At 36.8% G+C, this 27,363-nt stretch overlaps 4 protein-coding genes across 5 annotated transcripts; 3 read left to right on the top strand and 1 right to left on the bottom strand.

Annotated features, from left to right (window-relative positions):
• The first annotated feature begins 60 nt into the window (after nucleotides 1-60).
• Nucleotides 61-3,262, top strand: LOC129375445 (gap junction Cx32.2 protein-like). Of its 2 annotated transcripts, none has more exons than XM_055054532.1 (3): nucleotides 61-172; nucleotides 715-848; nucleotides 1,227-3,262. In XM_055054532.1, the coding sequence occupies exons 2-3, from the start codon at nucleotides 720-722 to the stop codon at nucleotides 1,878-1,880; spliced, it is 783 nt and encodes a 260-aa protein (XP_054910507.1). In that variant the 5' UTR covers nucleotides 61-172; nucleotides 715-719; the 3' UTR covers nucleotides 1,881-3,262. The 2 variants fall into 2 exon arrangements, with proteins under 2 accessions (XP_054910507.1, XP_054910508.1); XM_055054533.1 differs by having other exon boundaries at nucleotides 78-172; nucleotides 718-848.
• A 2,360-nt stretch (nucleotides 3,263-5,622) lies between these two features.
• cunh1orf198 (chromosome unknown C1orf198 homolog) lies at nucleotides 5,623-10,817 on the top strand. Its single transcript, XM_055054527.1, has 6 exons — nucleotides 5,623-5,959; nucleotides 7,400-7,450; nucleotides 7,535-7,660; nucleotides 7,842-8,009; nucleotides 8,712-9,065; nucleotides 9,987-10,817. Exons 1-6 carry the CDS (start codon nucleotides 5,654-5,656, stop codon nucleotides 10,041-10,043), a joined length of 1,062 nt encoding a protein of 353 aa, XP_054910502.1. The 5' UTR covers nucleotides 5,623-5,653; the 3' UTR covers nucleotides 10,044-10,817.
• Nucleotides 10,818-14,784: 3,967 nt separating this feature from the next.
• clec11a (C-type lectin domain containing 11A) lies at nucleotides 14,785-20,112 on the top strand. Its single transcript, XM_055054530.1, has 5 exons — nucleotides 14,785-14,952; nucleotides 16,250-16,361; nucleotides 17,111-17,218; nucleotides 17,291-17,374; nucleotides 19,602-20,112. Exons 1-5 carry the CDS (start codon nucleotides 14,785-14,787, stop codon nucleotides 20,012-20,014), a joined length of 885 nt encoding a protein of 294 aa, XP_054910505.1. The 3' UTR covers nucleotides 20,015-20,112.
• Nucleotides 20,113-21,706: 1,594 nt separating this feature from the next.
• Nucleotides 21,707-26,725, bottom strand: selenol (selenoprotein L). The gene is made up of 9 exons (XM_055054529.1): nucleotides 26,574-26,725; nucleotides 26,172-26,250; nucleotides 26,017-26,070; nucleotides 25,806-25,851; nucleotides 25,511-25,644; nucleotides 25,314-25,422; nucleotides 25,066-25,188; nucleotides 24,667-24,804; nucleotides 21,707-22,825 (listed from the first exon to the last, which is right to left on the bottom strand). Exons 1-9 carry the CDS (start codon nucleotides 26,677-26,679, stop codon nucleotides 22,682-22,684), a joined length of 933 nt encoding a protein of 310 aa, XP_054910504.1. The 5' UTR covers nucleotides 26,680-26,725; the 3' UTR covers nucleotides 21,707-22,681.
• Between the last annotated feature and the right edge of the window lie 638 nt (nucleotides 26,726-27,363).

The following is a 27,363-nucleotide window of genomic DNA, read 5'->3' as shown; positions in this document are numbered from 1 at the left end:
ATCATTTCCAGATGTCACGACAACGTGACGGCGCAAGCTGTTGTGCAACAGCATCTAATCTAAAGTTCAAGGTACCGTCCACGAGTTTGACTCGGAGCAGTGGACGCTGTCATTCAGCTTCAGTGCCGGTGGTCAGTCCGTTTGTCTCGTTGAAAACCGTTTTAAATCTAAGGTAAGGGGCAAACAGATTTTTATACTATCTTTATCATTTCCATACAAGGAAGTAGGATCAAATGTAAAACATGTTTATTTTTGGAAGGATATAGAAATATTTATCTAAGCGAAGCAGGTGTCATAACTTCAAATTAATATTTATTTATATGTAAAAAGTGTTTTAAGTATGTTTGCTTTAGTTTTTCTTTGATCAGATTCAGTTGTTCTGATTAGTTGGGGAAATGCAACTAATCAGACATTAAATAAATTTAAGATGAATGTAGCAGTAAATGAAAACATCAAACACTTTTGATGCCAAATGTGATTAAATATTTTTTCATAATCAGTTCAGTGAGATTATATTACAGATAAAGCTGATATATTTTTGTATAATTTTATCAAATAAATACTTCATAGATAAAACATAATGCATTATTCTTTGTTATAAAGTTTTGAAAACTGTTTTTCCTCTGTTTGTTTGCTTAATTTTTGACTGAAATAACAAATAAATGAGATTTGATTATTTCTGATTTTACAAACTGGCGTGTGAATTGTGTGCAGAAGCCATGGGAGAGTGGGGATTCCTGTCCACTCTGCTGAATAAGGTGCAGACTCACTCCACTGTAGTGGGAAAAGTCTGGCTTAGCGTGCTTTTCATCTTCAGGATCATGGTGCTTGGAGCCGGCGCCGAGAAGGTCAGACTATGATATTTAAGCTTATGATTTTGTAAATATTATCTCATTTTTCCACCCATTTTTTGTGTGTAAACTATAATGTATCTATGACAGTAACTCGTACATCATTTAAGTACGTAAATGGCTCTCTCTGGTGGCTAATTGTATATATATATTGTAAAGCTAACTTATAGCTAATGTCACATTTACAACAGATGTGTGAACAATATAAATCATTAAATTGAAGCTTATTGTAATCATCTTTCCTTATGAGCTTAAAATTTTACTCATTAATGATTTATTTTATTCTAAAAGCAATGATTCAAACATCTTTCATAGTTTGTCATACTCTTCCACCTCTGATAACAAAAATAATGTAATCTAGTTTTAACGTTGCAGGTTTGGGGTGATGAACAGTCCAAAATGGTTTGCAACACCAAGCAACCCGGTTGTAAGAACGTCTGCTATGACCACGCCTTCCCCATCTCGCACATTCGGTTCTGGGTTCTCCAGATCATCTTCGTCTCCACGCCAACCCTGATCTACCTCGGCCACGTCATCCATATCATCCACAAAGAGAAAAAGCTGAGAGAATACATGGACGCTAACCCCAGCCGGGGGATTGTGAAGGGACCAAAGTACTCTGACGAAAAGGGGAAAGTCCATCTCAAGGGCAACCTGCTGGGAAACTACATAACCTCCATCTTCTTCAGAATCCTCCTGGAAATAGGTTTCATAGTGGGGCAGTACTACCTGTATGGGTTCGTCATGGAGCCGCAGATCGTCTGCTCCCGAGCGCCGTGTCCCTTCACCGTCGAGTGCTTCATGTCCCGGCCCACAGAGAAAACCGTCTTCATCATCTTCATGCTGGTCATGTCCTGCATCTCGGTGGTGCTCAACGTGGTGGAGATCTTCTACCTGATATGCACTAGGTCGTCCAGGCGGAAGTCCAAATCGGTGCCGACGACGGCCATTGCCATCCACCCGCGTTTCACCACCGACAGCATGATGAAGAACGAGAAGCTCGGCCGCCATGACTCCAGCACGGCTTGAGGGACGACGTTCGGTAAATCCACCGAGTCTGTTGGTGGCACGGCGGGAGAAGCGGTGACTCCACTGCAAAAGCACAAAATATTACCCGGCGTTTTTGATTTGTTTTTTAGTGCAAATATTTTAGTCCACTTGAAATAAGAAAAACCAACAAGTAGGTTTTCAGCATAAGAGCTTGTTTTATGTTGCTTTATGACTTTTTTGTTTTTATAATGTAAGCTTTGTTGCGAAATGTGCAATACAAATAAACTTGATTGATTATTTTAAGTAAATAATTCCTTAAAGCTGCAGTATGTAACTTTTATTTTTTTTATATTATTTTTACATATTTGTTGAAACTATCAAATCAAGCTCCTCTGCCTTCTCCCAGTTCTAACTAGAAACAACCAATCAGAGCAAGGAGGCAGGTTTTAGCGCTGTCAATCACCGTCACATCACCATTCAGTTGTGAATGCTAAGGCTAGTTAGCACAGCCACCAATGATGGCGGACAAACAGTTTTTTCTTTGATGGAAAGCTGTTTTTCTGCCACTACCACATGAGCACCAATGACACGAGTTGATTGACAGCACTATGACGCCCGTGCTTTCTCTGATTGGTTGTTTTTGGTCGTGTGCGGTGCATTTCTTCAGGCTGCAATAGAACTTTTAGAGCTTTAAGTATGTAAAAAATATTTTTATAAAAGTTACATGCTGCAGGTTTTGTACTGATGAAAACATTCTGGTTTCACTGGCAGATTTTTTCACTGATAGCAAAATTTTTCCGACGCTACAAGTGAAATAATCTGCCATTGTGACTGGTATGGTTTCATCAATTTTAATTAAATATTAACTTAAAATAAGATCTTATATCTTGCTGAAAAGTTGCTAGTAAGTTATTTTAAATGTTTAAGTGTACTAAGGTATTTCCACTAGAGACTACAGAAAAATACTTGGTCAGATTTTGCGTTTTTGAAGTGTACAAAGGTTAAATTTGTGACGAAGAAATGGCCCGTTTGTACGACTACAGTTACAGAATACAGTGGTGTTATTTATAAGGTATTAAATTACTAAACATATGCAAATTTGGAGTTCTTGCTTGTTCCTGTTTAATAAGTAACAAACTTAAATACCTAGTAGCTTTGATGTCAATGAGATTGTGAAGAAAAAATGGTTTATTTGGAGTTTGGTTTGTGTTTTGTACATATTTGTATCAGGATCAATTTTTAAATCTATTTGTTTGCTCTACAAGACCTGATTATACATTTTTAGTAAATTGCTTTGGTTGGCTTTCTTTTTATCAACAAGTTGTTTTTTTCTCTTTTAACATAATTGAATTTATGCAATACAAAATGTATAATTTTATAACCCACTTTGTAAAATAAAATTATATTTTCTGAAAGGTTAATTGACTTCATTTATTTTATATGGGATTATGATGCCATTTACTGGGATGCATCTGCAAAATGAAACTTTTTTCTGAATTTATAGCACAAACAGCAGATATATAAACACAACACACCATCCCAGACACCATTCATTTGCTCTTCAGGAAGTGGCTCTTTGTAACAGACCTTTCACTCAAGGCTTCATTTTTATAATTGTTGATTTTTGTTAACTATGTTGCTCATTTTGCTAATTGCTTTCACTCAGAAAGCATCCCAAACTTTAGCAGATTTTAAACTATTTACTGGAGGTAAATAGTTCTGGGTGCAGAAAGTTGCACCTCAGGACCACTGCATAAACAATCTTCACCCCCTTCAAAATAAGAGCATGACTGTAAATGTCTAATACTAGGTAACCAAAACTTCAACAGTTGAACTTTATTCAATTGAATAAAGTAAATTAGCGCTTTAGAATTTGCCAGAAAAAAACTTATTTAGCCTTAATTAAAATTAGCCCAATATAAACAGATATTTAATATTAGCAATTTGGCAGATTAGCTGTTGTGTGACGACTACTGGTACAGAACATGAAATGATTACAAGAGCAAGTAGGGCCTAAATAAAACCTTAACAAACTGTTACATGTGAGTTTTTTCTGCTCAAACTCTGCAGCTAACACTTCCCTAACTAGCCTAATTGAACACACTGAATCCCAATCACTTTCACCTCCTTTGTGTTTTTGTTCACTCGGTTCTCTTCTCTCCATGCCAGTTTGCTTATTTCTAATCTTTTCCCTCTTGTATTTTTGATTCCCTTGTATTTTTTGGCTCCTTCTGCCTTTCTTGAACTGACTGTAGCTTTTCTTTGAGCTGTGCATTTAATTCTAGCCTGCTTAGTGCTTTATTTAAAAAATAATCTGATTCTTTGGAAGAAACATATTAAGAAATAATGAATGATGATTCAAGACATTTCAGCAGTTCTTGAAATCCCCTCTATTTGCAAGAACATGAATCAGTTAACGATGATTTCACTACTTAAGTGGTGCATTACTCAAGAGTTAGTTGACATCTCACACACCAAACTGAAAAGTTACGTGTAACTTTACCAGCCAGGTCGCTGTTTTGTGTCAGCCCAATAATTATTTTAAATGTAATTTTTAGACATTTTGTTTACATTGACCCTTTCACACAAACATAACTCACCTCCATGTTTTTATCTGTCAACAATAGAAGAGTCCACATTTTTACTAATAGAAAATAAGATTTTGACTAACAAGGTTATTACTAAGGAGCAATTGGCCCAGAAATTTGGCATACAGTAGGTAACAAACAATTATAAAGGATGACGCCATCTTCTTGTACACTTTCCAAATTGTTATGTTTTAATTTCCTCTGGAAGTCACAGAACATGAAGGAACCATGGAACGAACTGCGAACCTGGTTTTGCATAGCTGGTCATCCAACTTCAGAAAACTAGGGAGGCAGTCATTGCCTTTATGACTCGAATTCAACAAAACAAGTGCACCATCATGAATGTGCACAAATCCATACTCTGATAGGGAGTCAACATCAAGATGTAGAGGGAGAAACTTCCCTTTTCCAAAACAATCACTTGTTCAATTGAGTCACAGTCGACTGATGCAACCTTAGATAGAGCTGCTTGGGGTGAATAAAAAAGTGAGAAGTTATTCATCCCTATTTATTTACCAACTTCCTAGAACCTGGTGAATTATGAATCAATTGACTAAGTGGATATTTTCATTTATGTTCTCATTGTTAACCCCTGCTGGCATTCAATGTGTCTTTTTGTTGCCATGCAATTTCAACCTAAGTCACGTCAGCATAGAAAATCAGGCTCCTCTTTCAGTCAGACGGGTGGAGCATCAACAGATGCTGCTTGTGACATTTCAAACTTTTGGAAATGTTCTGAGTTGTCTGTGTTTTATTTCTTGAAAGTTTCTTTACTTTTTCTAGCACAATTTTGACTTTTAAAAGTCAGAAACTTTTTTTTTGTTGGTCTTGTTTTTTAAAAATATGTTTATTTGAGTTTAGTTGGTAGGGAAAGACACACATCGACATAGACAAACTGAACAAAACAGCAGTCCAATGTTTGCGTCATAGTGCAATAGCAACAGCTAATTTGCAGCACTTGTCCTTTTAAAAAGTACCTCTAAAAATTGCAGCGATACTCATTTAAAATATATATACACAATAGCCCTACTATGGCCTCGTAGGTTACAGGTTTACCAATACAGGATGTCAAGCCAAATGGAATGCTCCTTTTTTCTATTTTGTTCCAGTACATTAAAATCACCACTAGATGGCGGCAATAACTCGCACAACGTGATTGTCCCGCCTCTTCGTCCCAGTTTCCGTTTCCTCCCAAAAAACAACAACAGCTGTTAGTGGTTAAAGATGGCCGCCGCTACCATGGCGGGGCTCGACGCCCATAGGATGGAGAAGAAGAAGTTCGAGTACTTTTCCTCCATCAACTCTATGGCCAAGAAGATCATGCAGGAGCGGGAGAAAATCAAAGCCGATTACGGCTCGTCCTGGGAGAAAATGAGCCCACAAGAGCAGGACAACGCCATTGATGACAACATGATGGACCCTCATATCAGAGCCAGATACGCCATGCATAAAGTGGACCGAGAGGAGGTGGTTTGTTACCCCAGACTGCTCCTCCAGACGGGCCAGAAGATAGTCCACTTCGGTGAAGAGGTATTTAACATCATTTCAGTTTGTATTTGAAGGTTTTTATGGTTTCGTTGGTGTGGCTGCTAACAATAGCCACGTAGACGTAAAGTACTCCTTTTGACGTCACAATAGATGTTTTCACGTAACGCCTCAAAGAATGAATAATAGCATAAATATGTAGTGCTTTGATTATTATGTAATCTAATTATTTATTCGTTTTGTAAGAAATAAATCATTAATATATTGTTACATTTTTTAAATAGTTTGTTCCCATTTAAAACCGGCAGATGAAACGTATAAACAGGGCCGGATTTACAATGATGCGGGCCCTGGGCTGTAAACCATTTGGTGCCTGACACACTACAGAAAATTTATTTTTGTGAACGCAAATTACAGTACATTAAATAAAAACACCATAATATCAGTATCCAGATTTTCCTAAACGGAATGTGATGTTTTGGGTAGAAGCTTTGTAAATAGCTTATAAAAGTAAGGTAAAATGGCTGAATATTACTTGAACTATGACCCCAAATCCCAGAGGAGTTGGGAGGAAGATAGGAGTTGCAACATCTAATTTTTCCGTGATAATTAATAAATTGAATTTTGTGGTGACTCAACCAAATATTAACATGGGAGGCATGTTTGCAGCAGGTTTCTGCTAACGAAGCGTCTAAACGTATAATTATGACCAAAGTTGTTTTGGAGACGCAGCACTGATTCATCCGCTCTGTCAGTGATTTTGTTCTTTTTCTTAAGTGTGAGTCATTCATATGTTTATGTAACAGTTGGAAGGAAAAAAATAAAGTTTTTATTCACAAGTAATTCAGCTAAGTAAGTTTTACCAATGTCAGAATATTTAGCTCCAATTCAATCCAATTGTATATTCCCATTATGCTATGTAGTTCTAATTATACAACCCAGTAGAAAAATTATGTTGATCTTCTATTGCCTAGGGCTGAAACTTACTATTATTTTAGCTATTGGTTATTCTGGCAATTTTGATTAATCTTTTTTTTAAATTGACACATTCTGCAGATTTTTCATTTAACCACTTGAACCTTTTATATACAATATTAAGAAATACTTTAAAAGATGCAAATAAACAACTAAATTCCCTTTTAAAGGAGAAAATAAACCTGTTACTGCCTAAAATGTAAAAAGATAGCATTACGTTACTGAGTTTTAACTGGGTGAAGTTAAAACTGGGTGAAACATATTTACAGACAAAGGTGTTTTTATCTTAAATGCAAAATGTATTTATATATTTTTTATACTCTTGGCTCAATTATTGCTCTGTTTGTGTTGTTGTTCTGCAAATGTCCCTTTTTTTAGTCTGTTTACTCCAGTTAACAATTACCCGATTACTAAACAAGTTAATTATTTTATCGATAACATAATGAATCTGATTAATCGTTTGAGCTCTAATATTGCCGATTGGTAAAACCCTTTTTCTATTCTTCATAGGACATTACATGGCAGGATGAGCACTCTGCCCCTTTCTCATGGGAGACTAAGGTAAAACCTGATTAGCTGGAAGCAGCAATCTGTGCATACATGTTCCTGCATCTACGAAAGTGTTTAAAATCTGATGTGTTTCAGAGTCAGATGGAGTTCAGTTTGACGTCAGGCTCTGCAGATCAGGTGACCTCTGCCTCACAAGCCGACTCCAAAAGTGCAAAAGCTCCTCTTTCCAATCAGCTTGGGAAGAGTACAGCAGGAGCCAAGGTACGGATCACACTGCAAAAACTCAAAGTCCTTCCAAGTATTTTTGTTTACTATTTAGTGGAGATATCTTGGTAGATTTGAAATAGGGCAAACGAACTCGCAAGTAACTTTTCAGTTAGATTTAGGAGCTTGTTTTATTATTATTTTAATAATAAATAATATACAAGTGTGATCTGCGTAGGTTTCTGTCAGTGAGGGCCGAAGGCCGGAGGAGGAGTCGTCCTTCTGGAAGATCAGCGCTGAGAGGTCACGGCTAGAAGGGGAGAAGGCTGATTTCCAGTCCCTGACGCCGAGTCAGATCAAATCTCTGGAGAAAGGAGAGAAGCCTCTCCCCTCCTACCTCAGACAGGTAAACTCTAATTGCATTTAAAAAAGAAAATAAACTTGCTGAATAAATACACCGCAATTTTGAATGAACAAGTTTTCTAATGAATGTTTTTGCGCCAAGATGTGGTGGCTTTTCGTCTGAGTTGAAAGATGTATTTCGCAAAACATTTTTTTTCATCTCACACGAGTTGTGATGAACAGTCGGCTGAACTATGAATGAAATCACATGTACCTGTTTACATGCATCATCGCCATGATTTTTGATGACTGATGTGAAAAAGCTTATTTACGCAATTTTAATTTTATTTATGCATCATGCTGTTTAAGAGGTGGGACAAACACAATTGCAAATTTCTTTCTTTTTTTTGACATTAGCAGAATAGAAAAACAGATTTGTGCAAATTTGTAATGGATACACAGATGTAGAGAATTATATCTGTGGCTGATTTATCGGCGCCGATTTCCTTAGTTTTGGGAAATGATTTAACAATTGGTGATCGACCAATACTTATAAGTGAAGCTTATCGCCCCACTGTTTCCTTCTCAGCAACATTATTGCTACTTTTAGCAACGTTGACAAAAACTTTTTTATTTCAGCCAAAGTCTGAGTCAGCAGGTCAGGCTTTTTAAAGTTTGGTGATCGTCCAGAAAACTGCAATCGGTGCACTCCTAATAGAGATATCAATATATAGCATTTTTAATGCTAAATTAAATCTTTCTTCAGGAGAGTTCTGTCATCTCCAAGGAGCTTGAAGAGTCTCACCCTCCGGCTCCGGCCAAGTCCATAAAGCCCAGAGCCCCCAAGCCTCCAGCCCCACAGCCCCCACCTCCCGTGGCTGTCAGTGCAACACCTGCATCCATCTCCATCGCGCCCACACCGGCGCCGCCCATCGCTGCCTCATCTTCGGTCGGAGGCTGGGAGAGATCTCAGAGCACCCTGCCGTCTGTCAGCAACACCCTGGATGAAATGTTTTCATCCAATCTGATATCGAAGCCTTCAAAGCCCGCCGGCGGCGCAGAGAAGGAGAAAGCGGAGGAAGGTTCACCGCCCTTGGACGTGAGCCCCACCTTTGCCCAGGTGAGTTCTGAAACCGATCTGTGTTTCTGCGTAGGTTTAGGGAAGTTTCGTATTTCTAACATCAAAGAGACATTATGTCCTAAACTCAGTAGCGGTTTGTGATATGAGCTGCCACACTAATAAACAGTTTCTTTATTTGTATAGCAATTATTTAACAAAGTGTAGGACTTTTTATAATTTTTGTTTCTTGAATTTTAAAAGTGTAACTGTATTATTAAAAAAAAAAAAAGTCAACATGCAAATATTTTATGGCTTAAAAAGCAGTAACACATTTTAGGTCATAAAAATATGATCCTTTGCAGGAAATGATTCACCTGCAGCAAAAGGAACAAAAATTTCTGACTTATCAATAAATATAGGGCTGATCTGCTTATTACTATTATAAATTTTTTTTTTTTAGATTAACCCATTAGTCATTGGCAATTTAGTGGCACTTAATATATTAACAGAATTTGAACCAGGTGAAGCTAAAACTAACACTTTAGGAGTTCTGAGTAGAACAGATTTTCTCCTTTTATGCAAAATGTATGTTTTTGTTGCACATTTTTGGCTTCAGTGCTGCTCTGAACGTGTTTGTTCTTTCAGCAAATTGTCTTTTTTAGAGTCTGTATACTCCAGTTAATGATTAATCAATTATTTAGTTGATTATTGCAATAGTCAATTCATTACAATTAAATCCCTTCAGGCCTAGACAGTCACAATCCCGGTTTGTACAAATTCTATATTAATAAAAAACAATTTTTAATTGTTTTAACATTGGATTAAAAATTTAATTAAGAATTTCTGTAAATTAAACCTGAGAATTTTACATCTTTGCAGATTAAATGTGAAGGAACCCATGCGAAACCCATTAGGTTTTCAACAGTAAAACAACCAGTTCACCCTAATTTCAGCAGTTCTGTTGAATCGCTGTTTTCACAGTTCAACACCAGTAACAGCATCCTGAAGACCGGATTTGACTTCTTGGACAACTGGTAAAATCCACAGCCGAGAGCCGCCACCATCATCATCATCATCATCATCATCACTGCTTTAGAGATGGACCACATCGCCATGACTACAAACATCCAGATTTAAGAGACACACTCCTGAAGAACAACGGCATCGATTCCCTTTGGCTTAAGACATTAATTCGCCACCTGTGTACTTTTTGGCTTTTCTTCAAGAACATCTTGTTTTTTTAATGCTATGTTATAAGTCTGGATGCATGACATTAAACTGCTTACACACACAATTAGAAAACACTAAAAGCATGTCATATTTCAGTCCAAAACTATCATATTGCTTTTGTTTTTTGTGACTATAATTTTGCTCTTAAGCGCTTTTAATTTATAACCATCTATGTTCCTGATGTGATAATCTTTAGGGTTTAGAGTTAAGGCAATCCTTTAATGCTGCAGTTCTAATATAAATATAGTATTTTAGAAGCAAAATCATAAAAAATTTATCATAATTGTGTTTAGTTTAAAACTGAAATCAGACTGAATGCTCAAACCTGCTGAATGGATTTAGCTTCTCGCCACATCATTCCATCACTGCTGTGTGTTTTGATAAAATACGCATTTGAAACATGTTGGTAAACAATCACCATTACAGTGATTGGTAGTGTTTGTCATAGACTAAATACCTAGAGTACTATTTTACTTAGTTTTATATTTATCTGCTAATTTTATCTTCAGCTTTATGTGTACAGATGGTGAACTCACATTGTGAGGTTAAAGATTGAAATGAAGTAAAATAATTAAATCTAAATTGTGTCATGTCTTTCTTTTTGAGGCTTTTGGATAGAAATGCTTAAAGATGATAAATGTTATTACTCTTCCTTTTTAATTATATTTAAGCTTGCAGATTTAACTATTTAGATTATGTCATCAATGCACAAAACATGCTTGCATGTTTTTTAAAAAAATTTAGTTTGTCTAAGATTTTAATATTTTTTTATTCTAAAAAAAATGACTGGATTTGATATGTAGCTGAATAAATCAGACTTCACATGTAAATTAGATTAAATTATGAGGAAAACTGACAGTCAGACTTTACCCAACACTGACAAAACATCTTGATTGATTTTCCAGCTCTTTAACATTTATGGATTCAGCAACAATTAAAAATCTTAAATGTGTAGGAAATAAGGAATGTTAATGAATATGAGGCAAAGAAAAGTTTTGTGTTCAGTTTACAAACAGAACCACCATCTGGAGCAAATCAGCTGCTCTGCCGGGTATTTATAGAATCTGAAACACTGCTGTTGCATTTCCTACATATTTTATGCTTGGGGAATGGAGAGAGCATCATTTAACAACAATGAAATCAATAATTTAAAATCATTTTAGGTCTAGCACACTGAAAATAATCTTAACCCCTAGCTTAGCCTAGCATAGCACAAAACTTAAGAGCTTTTCCTAAACCAGTTGTGCGTGAATCCAGTCCTCCAGATCTACTAGCTTGCAAATTTTAGATGAAGAGACATTTGATTCCTGTGATTTGCAGCAGGGATCCAGGTAAAAGGACTTGTTTTCAACCCTGTTCTAAGTCTTTTGGGATATTACTTTATGAATAACAAACAAGGCTTGTGACCTTGTTTAGAAATGAGGGTGTTTTGAACTCAGTTAAGCTAGTGATCTTCTTTTGCTAATTCTCACCAGCAATGTACAATCCAGACTGCAAAGCTTTTTATAATGTATAGCTACATATAAACAAGCACATATCTGTTTAAGAATGGATGCAAATTACTAAATTATTAGAATATTAAACAGTAAATAATTGAGTATTTTGGCTAGTTTTGTTTTGTTTATGGTTGAATTAAATCCAGTTTATTTTATGGCACCAAAATTGGCTTCGTGGAAGCAAAACCCAAAAATACCGTTTACACTGTTTTCAGTCAAAATGATTTACAGCACTACTGATCAACCGAAAGATCAAAATTTAATCAGCTGTCGAACCACTGCATTCATTGTCTTTCAGTTTAACAAACTGTGCATTTATGTTATTCCTCAGTTAGACCGAACTGAGGCACCTCTGTCCAGTTCAGCCTCCACCCAGCTCTTCCAGAGCCTGAATGGCTGCTTTGTGTTCAGAAAATATTTTGGTAAAAAAAAAAAAAACTGTAAAATATTTAGCTGAATGAAAATGATTGCCAGTTATTGAACAGGGACGACTCTGTTCAAAAGTACAACCTAAGTCTATAATTTTTAAAAAGCAGAATGGTGTGCGTGTCAGTAATCCTCAGAGTAAGAAATGTTACTGTTTTTGCAACTCAGTAGAAATAAAGTCCTGCCGTTTGTACCGCGATTACTTTTGACTCAACAATTTTGGCCAGTGTGACAAAAACCTTGGACACCTCTGAACTGGGTGAAGCCGTTACTTGATTTAATGAACACATTAGGGCTGAAAAATTTACCATGATACAAGAGTTTCATATCAGTCGATAACGATAGTGATTAGTTTATTGTTAAGTGAAATAGTGCGGATCTGTTGACGTGACCTTTCCGTAGTTGTTTTATTCTTAAGCAGCTATGATTAAAGGTAGCGAAACCTGATACTGCTGCTGCGCAAGTTACTCAACAAGTTGCTGCTAGGTAACCGAAGAATGAGCGCATTAGTTGATGCCACCAACCTTACTTAGCTAGCTGTAAGAAGTTGAGCTGCTAAAGTCTTTCCTCTGCCTATATCTCCCAGAATGCTGTGCGGTTCTGGACCGGAGTCCAGTAAATAATCTATTTATTGAATTGATTGATTTATCCTCTAGTACACGTGTGAAGAATAACTTTTTCTCCCTGTAGCCTTTAGCAGCTAATGCTATGGAGTCACAGGAACTTTATTTCTGCTCCACACTTCGTTTCATATTTCCTTCAGTGTGATGGAAACAGTTACTTGGGTCATAAAAATATTTAAGGCTCAGTTTCTTCTGTCCTGAACTGACCCTTTTACATAATTCTTAATTACATGAACCTTCAAGAATACAATAATATTGAATTTAACACCGCACAACAAAAATAGACCGACTGAAAACAAAAGCTTATTGCCAGCTTATTACTAAACTGAAACTGTAGAATATATAATTATTCAAGAGTTAATATTTAAAACACTTCCATGTCAGCTTTGCTAGATGTCTTAAGTGGACACATTTAATTTTCTGAAGGCAGAGCTGAGGTCTGGAAATGTTTCTGGTATTTCTCCTGTTACTGGAACAGCTGTGCTGAAGCAGACGTCCTGCAGACTCAAACACATCTAACCCTGAAAGTCCCAGCCGCCGCTGGCACGACGCCCGGGTTCCACATCCCCGAGTGCTGCCTTGCTCGCTTCTCTGGAAACTCTGCTGGATTCTTGAGGCGTTTTAACTGGCAAGCCTCCCCCTACAACCTCAAACACATACGCACACACACACGGATGCACGGCCTCTTACATAACTACTTCTGTCATTATTTCCTGGACTGATTTACAGCCCATATTTCTGCTCCCTCCAATTGATTTAATTGTAATGAAATAGCTTTGCACACTGATCTGATATATAGCCTGATTAACAAAAGCGTTTGTGTCAGTAGACCTGTTTGCTTAAATGAATCAGATCCAGGTCAGTGAGGATGTGAGCCAGGAATAACAGCTAGCAAACATGTAATCTCATTTCAAGCTTTAAATTTCCATTCAAATTAAATCATTTATTCACGGACCGCACAGTTCTTTCCACTGATTATGTCAGATGATTTAGATCATCAGGTCTAAAGTTTATCATTTGCACTGCTGTCCGGGAAGTTTTACGTTTTTATGCCAAGAAACTTTCTGTTTAAAGATAAATCTCTGGGTGACATGGAGATTTCTGACAGCCAGCTGAGTAAGCATGAGGGGATAGTGGAGAGGAATCACTGTTTTAAAAATAAAAACCAGGATCAATATGAAGGACTGTGTTGAAAGTTGAAAAGACAAAAAGGAGGCAAAACATTTAAGATACTTTCAGGTTCTTTGTAGTTCACATGTGAGATCACATACAATTTGAATATATTTGGAAACGTAAACAACCACACAAAAAAAGCGAAATAAAAAAGTGAATTGAGAATTAAGACCTGCAGTGTGATCATAGCTGAATTATAATCGGAACTGGACTGCCATGAAAAAGTCAGATGTGGGTCACATGGTAAAAAAATATTATCAGATTTGGGTTGCATTCGCCTGGTGTGTAAATGTAACAGCAACTGATTTGTCAATCAAGTAAAAACATCAATAAAGTAAAATAAGAGCTTGTTTTGCAGCAGTTGCCATAGCCACCAATGATGCAAGCAAACTAGATCATTGTTATCACTGTTTCAGTGATTGTAGCTCACACTTGGGTGTTGCTTGTGTATTTTCCCAACAGTGAAGAGGTTATATTAGGGTACAAGTGGTTTCCACAGGACAGAGATCCATGGGAATCCACACTGCTCTCACAAAGCGTGGAAATGGGAGGTGGAAGTAAAAACAAAGACACTTCCTGTTTGGTGGAAATCAGACCTGTCCAAGAGAAGACGGAGAGGAAGGACAGCAGCCAGGCAGCAGGGATGTTTTGATTTTTGATACCTGCCTTTTTTCCCTTCTGAAAGGGTGTGTGTGTGTGTGTGTGTGCGTGCGTGTGTGTGTGTGTGTGTGTGTGTGTGTGTGTGTGTGTGTGTGTGTGTGTGTGTGTGTGCGTGTGTGTGTGCCCTCCCATTCACATGTCTAATGGGAAAGAGATTCCAGCTGCTGTTCCATGAAGGAAAGGGGAGGGAGAGTTTGCAGAGCGGCTCAGAGAGCTTTAGCTGCTGAAGGAAGAGTTACTGAAAGGAGTAAAATGGGACCAGCTGCCACATCGTACACATTCCTGTGTTTATGTTTTCTGGCTCTTCCAACAGAGATGATCGACGCAGCACCAACGGAGGTGAGCACGTTTAAGTACTTTTATTTTTTTAAACTATAGCCTTCATTCTGATCTATTTTGATTTAAAAACTGCAATCCACACTCCATTTACATTACAAAACTGAAAATGATTTGCGCCTCATAAGCTGTAGGAGATGAAGTCATGAGCCTCTGTGATTCCCAAATAATTACAGATGACATGTCTGGGGACGCAGACTTTGCCAGTGGTGAGTTTTTGAGACTCTCGCTCAATCAGCCAATAAGTGACTGAGAAACATTAAGGGAAAAATTCATGTGTCTTCTTTCTTTTTACTTTAAAGTTTACTTTCAAGCAGCCAAAGCGTCTTTTAATCTTCCAGCTGGTTTTAGCCTGTTTCTCTTTATACTTTCAATTGGGTAGATTGAATTTACCATTTAGTCTACAAATCACACTGATTAATATTATATAACTAAAATTACTCAATTTACTGTTTTCCTTTTATACCCTATTTTCATTGATTTTGACATAAATATATATAATCATCAACCTAATTAAGGTAAAATAAATAACTGACATCATGTTGAAATTAGTCATTAATTGGAGTTATTAAGCCATATTTTCTCCTCTGGATACTTTCGGTGAAACTCCTTTACACTGATTGTTATGAGTAAAACTGACTTGTGATAAATAACCAAATGACTAATGTTCATGTCTTTCTGATTCAGATTTGCAGAAAAAAATTCAGTATTTCCATCTTAACGAGGTTTCATTTAAAAAGATACTTATGATTTCTTCCCACTTCTTCACTTTCTAAAACGTTTTTATGCTACATTAAATTAGTTTCACTGAAATATATTACAGGAATAATATTAGAAACTACAAATTTATGACATATTGTGCTGACTGGACCAAAATTGTCCAAATATTTTTGCTGCACAGTCACCTGTAATGGTCAGGTACAGCAACCATTCTGAAAATTAATAAAACAGCAACATTTTCAAGGAACTCAAACACTTCTCTAAAGGACTTCAAAAAGAAAGAAATTAGGAGTGGTACTGTACAAGCTTTAAAATTAGATGACAAGCACTAAAATATGAAATAAATGGGTCCATTCAGTTTCTAAATTGTTGGAAAATCTAGTATATTTTTTAATATTTCCCTTCTGAAAGGGTGTGTGTGAATATATTTTTGAATATATTTTGAATATTTATTTTGCGTTCTTTAAAAGCAGGTTAAATCTACATGAACAAACCTGGACTTGTTTCTAAATCAAAAATTAAGACAAATTTAGTAGCAAACAGTCTGTTGTGGTAACGTGGGGATCTGTCTGTCTGTCAGGAATCTGTGGAGGTGAAGAGGACCAGAGGCGACGTTCCTGATATTCTTCCAGAACCAGAACCAGAGCCGACCAGCCAAGCATCAGACTTTGAAAACTCGTACAACTATGTCTGTAAGTAACGTCCCCCACCCTTAAAAGACTTCTTTCATTATAGAATTGGCAGGGAATGGTGCATGCAGTAAAAAAGTTATCACTCCTGGGACTGTTTTGTTGTTCAACAAAAACAAATTTGGTGTATTTTATTTGATTTTTTTGTGATAGACCAACTCAAATAAACTGAATAAAATCCAGTGCAACCAGTATCAGAAGATCCATTTGCAGTGTTTCCACTGTGAAACATGGTGATGGCAGCATCATGATGTGGGGATGCTAATCTACAGCAGCAACAGGGGATCAGGTCAAAGCTGAAGGTGAAATTGATTTAGGTAAGGAGACCTGAACAAACGTCCAGAACTACAATGAAAAGGTTTTGATCAAAGAAGAGTCCCATCTTAAAATGGTCCAGTCAAAGTTCGGAACTGAATCCAATTGGCAACCTATGTCTGAAGTGATTAAGCTTCAGCTACTTGGGCAAAAATGAACAAAAAATCCCTTCCGATGCAGAAAGCTGCTAGAAACGTACCACCAGATGCTTCGACTCTGGATACCACACTTTTCAAATTTTTACAGTTTTCAGTATCTTTTTTTTTTACTCCATTTTCCAACCATGCACCAATCTGTGCTGCATCAAAAACGAATCACATGGTGGAACCTGTGGGTTGGTTTAGTGAGGTTAACCAACCATCCTACTTTCTCAGTACTTAAAGCAAATTTTCCACATTTGTTTGGGTCATTTTTCCAGTTCTTTTCTGTTTTCTCAGTATCAAGGCTCGCCGGCATTGACCAGGCCATCCACAAGCTGAACGTTGGTCATTACACTCTGGATGTTAAAGTCAGCCAGCTAATCGACCGACTCTCCAAGCTGGACGGTGAGGTTCAAAATGGTGGCAGAAGTTATTCCAGAATGTTTTATTTATCTGTTTTTTCCCTCCTTTAAACAGCTAAAGTTGGAGATTTGGAGGACAGCATCCAGGAGGTCTACCGACACAGCAAGGACAACCGCAAGGAGATTGGGAGACTGGAAGGTATAACAGACTTTTTCAACCCCTTTTCAAGATTCAGAATTGAATTTGATTGCAATATTCTTTAATATTCAAATTTAAGGCTTTTTAATGCCACTTTAAATTAAATTAAGACAGAAAAAACTATAAATACAGGAGATGATTGGGGGATTCAGCTGTATTGCAATCATGCGAAGAAAAAACTGAAATTTCTGGGGTTTGTTTGAAGCGCATTTAAACTTTTGCTTCACAAAAGACCTGCAAGAAAAAATACAAATGTATTTAAGGCCAACTTACATATCATAGGCATTAAGGATTTTAAGATAAATGTGGGAAAAATGATTAAAGCAGCATTCCTAACCATCTTTGAGGGTTTGCAAATATGCATTTAAATTTATCAGAATTTATATGGTATGATTATCTTTAATCATATCAATCATGTTATATTTTAATATTTAGTCATGTTTTCATCTATAACTGGAAAGGTTTTACCCACATTCTGTTCAGTTTCTAGGTTCTAGATCTGGATTAATTCATCTATCTGCTGTCATGGAAAATAAAACACATGAGGTAACATGCAGGGCTGATCTGGTCTCCAACATGCAAATAAATAACTGATGTTTGCATCAGAAAGGTAGAACTCTGCCAACACCAGAAACTCTAAAAAGAAAATGTTGCATTAAGAAAATATCAAAACGAAGCCTGCAGTTATGTTATACTTTGTACCTTAGAAAATTATAGCTTTGCTGTGTTTGGTTGCTATGCAAATAATAGGGGCTGCTACTGGCACGAAAAGAAACACAGCTCTGGAGGGAAGATTGCCAAAAATAAAATAAATTGAACCCAACTGTGTTCATGTTCCGGCACGTTTCCCCTCAGGGGCTTTTTTAATTCAGTCTGCTGTAGATAGATGAGCGCATGGAGAATGCTGAAGTGTCAAACAACACGGTTATCAGAGGATCACTGACATGTTTGCAATAACCGAAACAAAAGAAAAACAGTGAGGGGATGCAGTTTGTCTTTCTTTTGTAGGACTGCACACAATATGCAAGTAGGTGTATTTAAATAAAAAATGTGGAAGAAATAATACCAAACATTAGTCTGAAACCCTTATTCAGTTTGCACCATCCACATGGTGGTGGAGGTACTTGAATATGGATACCTACAATTTTGGTCCTGAGTCTGCCTGAAAATAGACAGAAGTCAACATCCTCTTTGAGTTAAAACCCAATGAAAATCTTTAGAGCTTCCAATGTTTCCAGATTATCAATTATCTCCCTTATTTTTAAAAGCAGTCAGTGGACTTTGTTTTTGTTTTCCTAAACGGTGCTTGCATTTTGGCTTAGCCTTTGTTGGATGGATGATGACACAGCTGTATGTTATGCCGAGTTCATCCTAGGTTTCTATTTACCTCGTGAGTCATCCCATATTATTTAATGCTTTGCATCCAAGGAACCAAATTTCTTTGCATGAAGACCATTTCTACAGAAACGCTGACATTGTTTGTTTGGGAAGTTTATTGACTCTGAGGTGAATCATTAAAAAGTCCCTGAATTCTCGAGACAGATGCCTTCATTGCAAAAATCACAAAATCGTGCCTAGTAACTTTGGTCCAGTTTCCATTGCAAATATACTAGTACGCTTTAAGACAAAAATAACTTAAAAGTAACTTTTCAGCCACAAATAGGAGTTTGTTTCGTAAAAATAATTCCTTAAAATTGATGAAAAAGTACTTGCTCCACTAGCAGATTATTTAACATATGACATTTTTCCCATGTTATAAGTGAAATAATCTGGAAATTTTTCATCAATATTAACAAATTACTGACTTAAGAGAAGCCTATATATCTTGTTGAAAAATTAATTGTAAATTAGTTTTGTCTTATTTCATGTGATCCAAGATATTTCCTCTGGAAACGACACCAAAAATACTTGGTGAGATTTTGTGTTCCTGAAGTTCTGAAGAGCAATCTTCAAGATAAGCAAATAATTTAGCATGAAATAATTAAAAAGTAGAAGAATATGTACATATTCTTTTTTGGTACTGTTATGATAACGATAAAAATTATGATAACAAATTTATTACTTGTTTTTCTATGTAAGCCTATGACTACATTGTGCAGTATTCAAAGTGCCACAAACACAAATACTGTTCTTGAAAACATTTTCAACGGGCTTCTTCTGGACGCAGCTCACTAAAAGCAGCAAATCTGTTATAATGCTGGGTCTCAATTTATTTTCTGCTTCCTAGGCTGCCACAAAGGACAAAGACTGGGCTACAAATGTTACCTAGTGTACAACAACTTAGCCGACTATGCGGGAGCATCCAGGAAGTGCCTGGAACGCGGCGGACGCTTGGCGATGCCGCGCGACCGCAAGGAGCAGGAGGCCCTGGCGGCGTACATCAAGGCCTTCTTTAGCCCGGGGAACTGGCCCGTCTGGCTGGGCATCAACGACCTGCGCTCTGAGGGGCTGTACCTCTTCGACGACGGTACGCGGGTCTCATACTTCCAGTGGCGCAAGCACTTCCTGTCCAGTCAGCCAGACGGAGGAAAACGAGAAAACTGTGTGGCCATGTCGTCGGACGACGGGGACTGGTGGGACCACTACTGCGACCGGATCATGAACTATGTCTGCGAGTTTGATGACAGGGTGGCACTTTGAAATGAACTCTTTAAAAACTGTTTGCTTTTTCCTAACAATGCCAGTAATTAAAACCTGAATGTGTAGCTCTTTAGAAATAAAGAAAACATTTTATTTAATCATTATCACATTAATTATTTTAGCATACAACATGGTCTAGTCCAAACGCAGAGCTCTGGAGAGAAGTTTATGTACATTCATCGTAGGCATGAATTTCATAGTAATTTTGGTTTTATGGTAATCCATTTGACTGATTTTCTTGCAACAAGCATAGGGAGATTCTTAAAGCAAGAATCAGACACATTCTTTCGTTAGACATCAGCAAGCTTCTGACTTAATACTTGTTGTGTATTTAACAGCTACACATGGCCAAATCGGTACAGTTTATTTCAATTAATTGGTTTCCTGGAAGAATCCAGTTTCTGACATGGTTGAGAATTTCACACTAACCTGCTTTATCCAAGTCAAGACAAAGCAGGTGAGTTTCCTTCCAACTCCGTGTTTCAGCAGTTTTCTGGAAATTTGTTCCAGATTACAGGAGCATAAAAACAAAATGGTGCTTCAGTAACAGATTTTTAATGATATTTAATGTATTTTGGAGCAAAGCTATTATCTGATTTGTAAAAAAATGTAAAAAAAAACAAAAGTATTTTAAACTCTATTCCCAATGCTATAATTTGATGTCAAGCTGACAAAAGACATTTGTTTAAGCCCAAGTTTAGAGGTTTTGATTTTCTTCTGTTTTGATTGTTCAGAGTCCACAGTACAGAAAAAATCTCAAACAGTTTGGGTCAGATGGTGCAAACATGGTGTTCCAACATGGATAGTTTCCCACAAAAACATTAAAACAAACCTTTTACTCATCAACATGAGTCCACAACTCCAGTCCTCAACTGCCTCTGTCCTGAACCTAATGGAGGCATTCCTGCTCCAACACACCGGAACCAAAACACTGAAACTCACTGATATGTCAGTACATTTTGCATTAACTATTAATCATTTGATTCAGGTATTTTGGAGCAGAGATGCAGCTACAAGTGCAGACCCCTGACTTGCACGAAGTATCAAGCTCAACCCAAATGAAAAATTGTAAAATATGTGTGAAAAGCCATTGAAATAAACTGTACAAACCGAGCAAAGAAGAAGTCATAGTGTAACGTATTAGAGACCAAATATTTCACCAATACACAAAGTGTACAAATATTTCAAATAAGCAAGTATGCATCTAAATACTTATGATGCATACTTGCTTCTTAAGTATGCATCTTGTCTTATCTTCGTATCGACTGAACTGTACTGTACGTGTCAACGATGGAGTGAAACATTTTGCTCAGTGTGTTTGTGCTTTAATCATTGTTGTTCATGCAGCTGCATAAATATGACTGTAAGCCAGTTAAAACTGCTGATTACATTCAGGGAACTCTAAATATTGGATCAGGATTTTCAAACAAGGGTAAAAACTGAAAGATGGAGGAACTTTCTTGGGAATCAGCACATACCAAACCCCTTCATGATATCCATCAGTGTGTGCTTGGGCCTTAGGAAGAGTTAAGAAGTAGCAGAAATGTTTTCAATAAGGGCTGGTGCTGAGTCCTGCTAAACTGCTGATTAACTCGCATTCTTTTGTCCGGAGGAGATTAAGCTCGACTTCTGCACAGTCTGCAAGATGACTTTCTCAAAAACATGACATATTTTGTCTCCAAAACAAGAAAGTAAAATGACAGCTTGGGTTTTTATTTTCCTTGGTATAAGTTTAGATCAGATGATTTCAGTAGAAGTGTTCATCATAAATACCAACAGTACATTTGTTTTTGGATATGTTGGGTTTTGGAGACATGCTGAATGAACATTTATCTACACTACCTAAAAATTTTTGTTGTTCTTTCCAAAAGAAACATAATTAGTTTAATTAAGCAGTAAGTTGTAGCTTTGTGATGCTTGATTATTCAACAATAAAGTCAATCACCTTTACAAATCTACTCCTAATATTTGCTGCTGTTGATATGCCTCTAAGATTATGAATGTGTATGAATGTATAATTGTTAAGGATTGCGGTACATTTGAAAGATGTTTACATACACTGCATCTAAAGGCAAAACATCTTGTAATGCACCAAAATCATTTTATTAACTAAATGCCAGAATAATGACAGATTTTTTCTTCTTCTGTTTGCATTTATCAGACTTGCATTCTAAACTCTGGTAGATTTTTAACCTGGACAATCAGCAAACAGAAGGAGAAATTATTAATGATGAAGTCAATTTTCTGCATGGCATTTGGTCCGCATTAGCCATATATATCCAAATATTGAAGCTAAAATTGTTTTTTATTTATCTCGATTCTGGCGTATTGGCTTCTTCCTCCAGAGCGGCCTTTCAATTTGTTAAGACCTGGTTCAGAGTGTTTTACTTTGGTTCCAAGGTTGATGTGCAGAACAGAATGATGCTTTTTATATGGTGTATGCAAATATCTGGTTTCAACTGTATATTTTTAGTTAAGCAACAAATGAATATGACTTTTCGTTTTAAATCACAACATTGACATGACAAAAGAAGATCAGTTTTGTCTTTTCTGCACAGTTCTCCATCAGCCGCATCTCTTCGTAGCGAGTGTGAGACGAGACGTCATCGATGTGCGTCAAAGAGCCGGTCTTCTTCTGTGGTATCAATGTTTTTTTTACGGCTTTTGTTAATTTTTATCTTCATAGCTGCTGGTGGAGTCGTCCTCAGCGGCTTGCAGGACGTCTGTCAAACTCACTCTGTCCAGAGGGTTTTTAGATGGATGAGAGAGAAGCACCTTTCCCGTTTCGTCCAGTAAAAAATCCCCTCCCAGCTAAAAATATAAGTAAAATAAATAAAAGAGATGGAAAGTTGGAAAAAGACTTGATCTGGACTGCTACTCAGGTAGTTTCACTGAAATTATATTAAAAAAAAAAGTACAGGGTATTTCAGCCCCCTTTATAATACAGAAGATAATGACTATAAACTATTTAGCATAATTTAAAATTAGATATCCACTAATAAGCTAATAATAGCAAGGAAATATGCTTATGATTCTCAGTTTCAAACATGTTTTTTTGCAGTATAACAGAAACTGTATGGTTTAAAGTGGCATAATTTTTTAAAAATGTATATACAGATAATATAAAGATATTCAAGCTCCCATAAACTGTAAGCAAAGTTGAAATGAAATGAGAGATAATAGGAGCATTTTATTTCTTAAGGAAAGTGCTGTGTGAGTGCTGTTAGTTAAGAGGCCGGAGCTGAAACTCAAGGTTAATTTAATGGATTAAAGGTATATGTAAAGCTGACTAATATAAACAGAGAAACATAAGAGGAAATAGTGGACAAACTCAACCTAAACGCTTAAAAACAAGAACAAAGAGCTGAAAAGTGTGATAGATTCATAAATCAATTTAAAACAAACAAAAAAAAGAGGAAAAGTTAAGCTTAATTTTAGAAATCAAAAGGTTGATTCCCTGATTGACAAAGGTGGATCACGCAAGAGTTGGTTTAGTGGAAAAAAATTTTTCCCCACATTCCCAGTAAACAAAGATGTTGGAAATTTGAATTTGGAAGTTGGATAAGCCGTCTTAGGATCCAATAGGCCTGCTTCACAGATGAAATCCAGTTGAAACTGTTGCTATAAATTATTAGTTACCACACTGATAGTTTCTATCTCGTTAAAGCAGCAGCAGCACAAATACAGCTCAATATATTATTACCAACTTGTTCACTGGGGAAAAATACATTGTGTTCCCCTTGTGTTACCAATAACTGGCAGCACAACAGAAAAGCGAATATCACCGTTTTCTTGGAAAACAACTGGAGCGTGATTCAGCTTGGCTGTGACGTAAATCCCACCACCAATTGAAAGGAAAACCGAACACAACACAAATAAATAAAAAAGAAAACTTTATTGCTGTAAAATTACAGCACAACCCAAGTGATTTTCCGATGTTGCTACGTCCAAGAGGACTGAATGCTGCAAGCCAAGGTAGAGCACGAAGTCAGGCATTTTTTAGAACGGAAAGAGTTTAGTTAAGTTAGAAAGCAAAGCTGGAGTTGGTGAATTTACTCACTGTGGTAGTTTAAAGGAGACCTATCACGCTAAACTCATGTTTTGCATATTTTTATAATTCTATTTGGGTCTCAACTGCTTCTAAAAACAGTCCAAGCACTAACAGAATACCCAGCTGCTAATTAATTAATGCTTTTTGGGGTTTCAACAATCTCACATTTGTTAATAAGAAAGTATGTGTTTTCCAGGCACATAGTGTCATTTTATTACACAATCAAGTGACTATGTCCTCTTCATAATCCCTGTTATAAAAATGCTATATGTATTAAAGATGACTTAAAGAAAATTTCACTTTCCAATTTAACGCCTTGCAAAATAGTTTTAAGGATTTCATTAAGAGTCCCATCGTAAAATGTAATTTACTGTTAGAAAAAGATGGTAGTTTGTTGAAAATTTGAATCGATTAGTTCTGTTAATTGCTAAAAGCTTGAATGGCGTTTCTAGCTAGAAGCAGTTCATTTTCACAAAGCATTTTCATGGAATACCAGGGTTTAATCCAGCCACTTTTGTGGAATAAAACTTTCAGGAAAAAAAAAAGAGTCAATTATCTTAAAAATATACGCCACCAAAAAACCTATGTCCTGCATGAGTACCTGATAAATGTCTTCCAGGAGTTGATGTGGGAAGTCAGGGAAGTCTCTGTCTGCAGCGCTGAACTCTGAAAACTGCATCAGGCAGCCAAACTTCAACACCTTGGAGAAGGAGGAGCTAAGCCCAAAACTGCGGTAGACCTGGACCAGGAAGTATTTATGAAGTCAGCATGACCGTCTCCATAGCCACTGAGGACTGAATGGCCTGAACACTTGGCTCACTGAGTTTTAATGGCGCCATTAAACAGCTGCTAAAACCTTTAGTCAACTCCCAAACCGACTACTTTTTTCTGAATCAAAGCCATTTCTATATTTGATGACAAAGTTTCATTTAATTTATCACTTTAGATTGTGGTTAACTCCTGCCACTTTAACAATTAAGTGCTTTCGTTTCATGCTGACCATTTTTTGTGAATCCAACAGCATTTCGAAGGTACATCCTGTCTGTTCCAGCCACAGCTGAGCTCCCTCCACACCGCCGAAGGAAACCACCATGACCCGCACTGACTGGGCCTCCAGGAGGGTCTGCAGAGCAAAACAAAATCATAAAACTGCTTCACAATTCTCTTTTGATTCACTTGAAGATGATTTTTCAGCATTTTGTGCCCATTTGGGGGGATTTTGAACCAAACTACAGAAGGTGAACTGACCTGATTGGCCTCCAGCTCAGCCACATGGTCCCGTCACGGCAGCCATCCAAAATTTCCAAGGAGAACCAGCAGCAGCTTCTGACCCAAGAACTGACCCAGAGTCACACTCCTTTAAAGAAAATAACCAAAAATATTACTTTATACACTGAGATAAACCAGTGGGAGTGACCTGGAATGACTAATGCATAAAAACTTGCTCTTTTGATCGTGCATCAGTGAATACACAGTCAGGACTTAAGTTGTCTGCTGGCTTTGCTCCTGATAGTTCCTCATCAGTCGTCTCATCAGTCAAATCTTTGTCCACGCTCTGCAGGAAGGAGTCCCACTCATTCTGAAAAATTAACCAGAAAAGTAAAAAGTTACATGAATTGTGCAAAAAGATGACAAGTGCAAATATATTCAGTTTCAAAACAAAAACCAAATAATGAAAATAATTTTACAGACTTACTACAAAAAGATATACAAGGAAACAGTTGTAAAATATATACAGACCTCCAGTTTGAGAAGCTCTTCTACTTGCTCTCTGACTGCTGCAAGGCTGGGAAAAAATAAATTATTAAATGTAAGTGCTTATATTTTCATGTCAAACTATCAATTCTAAAACTAAATCAACCACTATCATCTTATTTTGAAAATATGGACAGATAAATATGATTCAGTATAAGATTTATTGAACACCTTAATCACATTTTGTCAGACTTACTGGTATAATTTCTGCCAAACAGCCTCTGCTTCACCTTTTGTCTTCACTCCAATTCTGCTCCAAAACAGACTTTATTCAAAATCCAGTTCAAAAATGTAAAAACACTTTAATATACAAAAAAAAACTAAACGACATGTTTAGAAGGTTTTTTTTACCTTCTGTAGAAATGTTCCCCAGCTGTGATCAAACCAAATAAGGTAGTGATCTTATGAGGAACAAAAGTCTGCAGAGATGCTGAGGAAATAGAAAAACAAAGGCGCTTTGTAAAGGTCAGGTGGATTTGTTGCCTTTGTGTTGGAAACAGGCATGACAGGGATTAGATTAGACAAGCCAGTTCGGTATTTTAATCCAAGGATTTTATGTCAAGAATTGAGTCTGAAAATAAAGTTAAAATATCCATATTTATTCACTATAAAAGTGAGCTTACATCAATTTTGTTGAAGTAGCAAAATACGTAAATTACTAGGTTAAGCTAAGCAAAATGAAAATGGTGCTAAAAAGTTACTTACACGACATTATAACATTGAATATTCCCCTACTGTGAAAGTTTTTCCTACCTGCTGCTTCCTGCTGGGCATTCTGGAGTAATATTTGCCCCAAACTGACCAACAGATTCAGGGCACCGGCTAAAGCCTCCTCTGAAACAGCCACATCCTCCGCCATGGTCACCGCCACTCAGACTAACCGCCGCTGCCCTGACGTCACTCACACCTAACGGTCAGCTGCGCACGCAATTAGGGATCACGTGACAGGAAAATCTGGAACTTTCGGTGGTTAACAAAGTAGCAAAGGCGTTGATGTATATCACCAAATTACCACTAAAGTCTATTTATGGGTAAAAAGTTGGTTTGCTAGCCGCATATAAAAGCTATCTTATTAACCTATTAAGTGGTAGCAAGGTTTAATTGTTAATGCTTATCTGTCCAAACAGTGGCGATCCAAGACTTTGTGGGGCCTGAGCAAAATTTGATTCAGGGCACCATGAATAAATTTGCTTATGCAATAAGTCATTAAAAAACATGCCATACCATGATTCTCCAGCGACTTCCTGTTTCTTCTTTGTGGTTTGCACCATTGTTAATTATTTGTTGATCAGGTAATACAAAAAGTGTTTACATTGTAAATTTAAGAAATAAAAGTTTCAACATGGGCAAAAAAGATCCTCGCACCAAAACATTTTATAATTTATTTTAAATTGCAGCATTTATATAGAAACTTTTTTTTTTCCAAAATGTCAAATTGCCTAAGCCACACGGTGCTCAAGAAAGCATATAAATAGCCTAGTTTACTGTACTTATATTAAGATATAGTGCTATAAAAATTAAATATTGGGTGCTTGTTGTAGAC

This window comes from Poeciliopsis prolifica, unplaced genomic scaffold (assembly GCF_027474105.1).
Source record: "Poeciliopsis prolifica strain line A6 unplaced genomic scaffold, Auburn_PproV2 SCAFFOLD039, whole genome shotgun sequence".
NCBI classification, from domain to species: domain Eukaryota; kingdom Metazoa; phylum Chordata; class Actinopteri; order Cyprinodontiformes; family Poeciliidae; genus Poeciliopsis; species Poeciliopsis prolifica.
The sequence above is the reverse complement of the archived record's forward strand: the minus strand, read 5'-3'. Positions and strand labels throughout refer to the sequence as shown.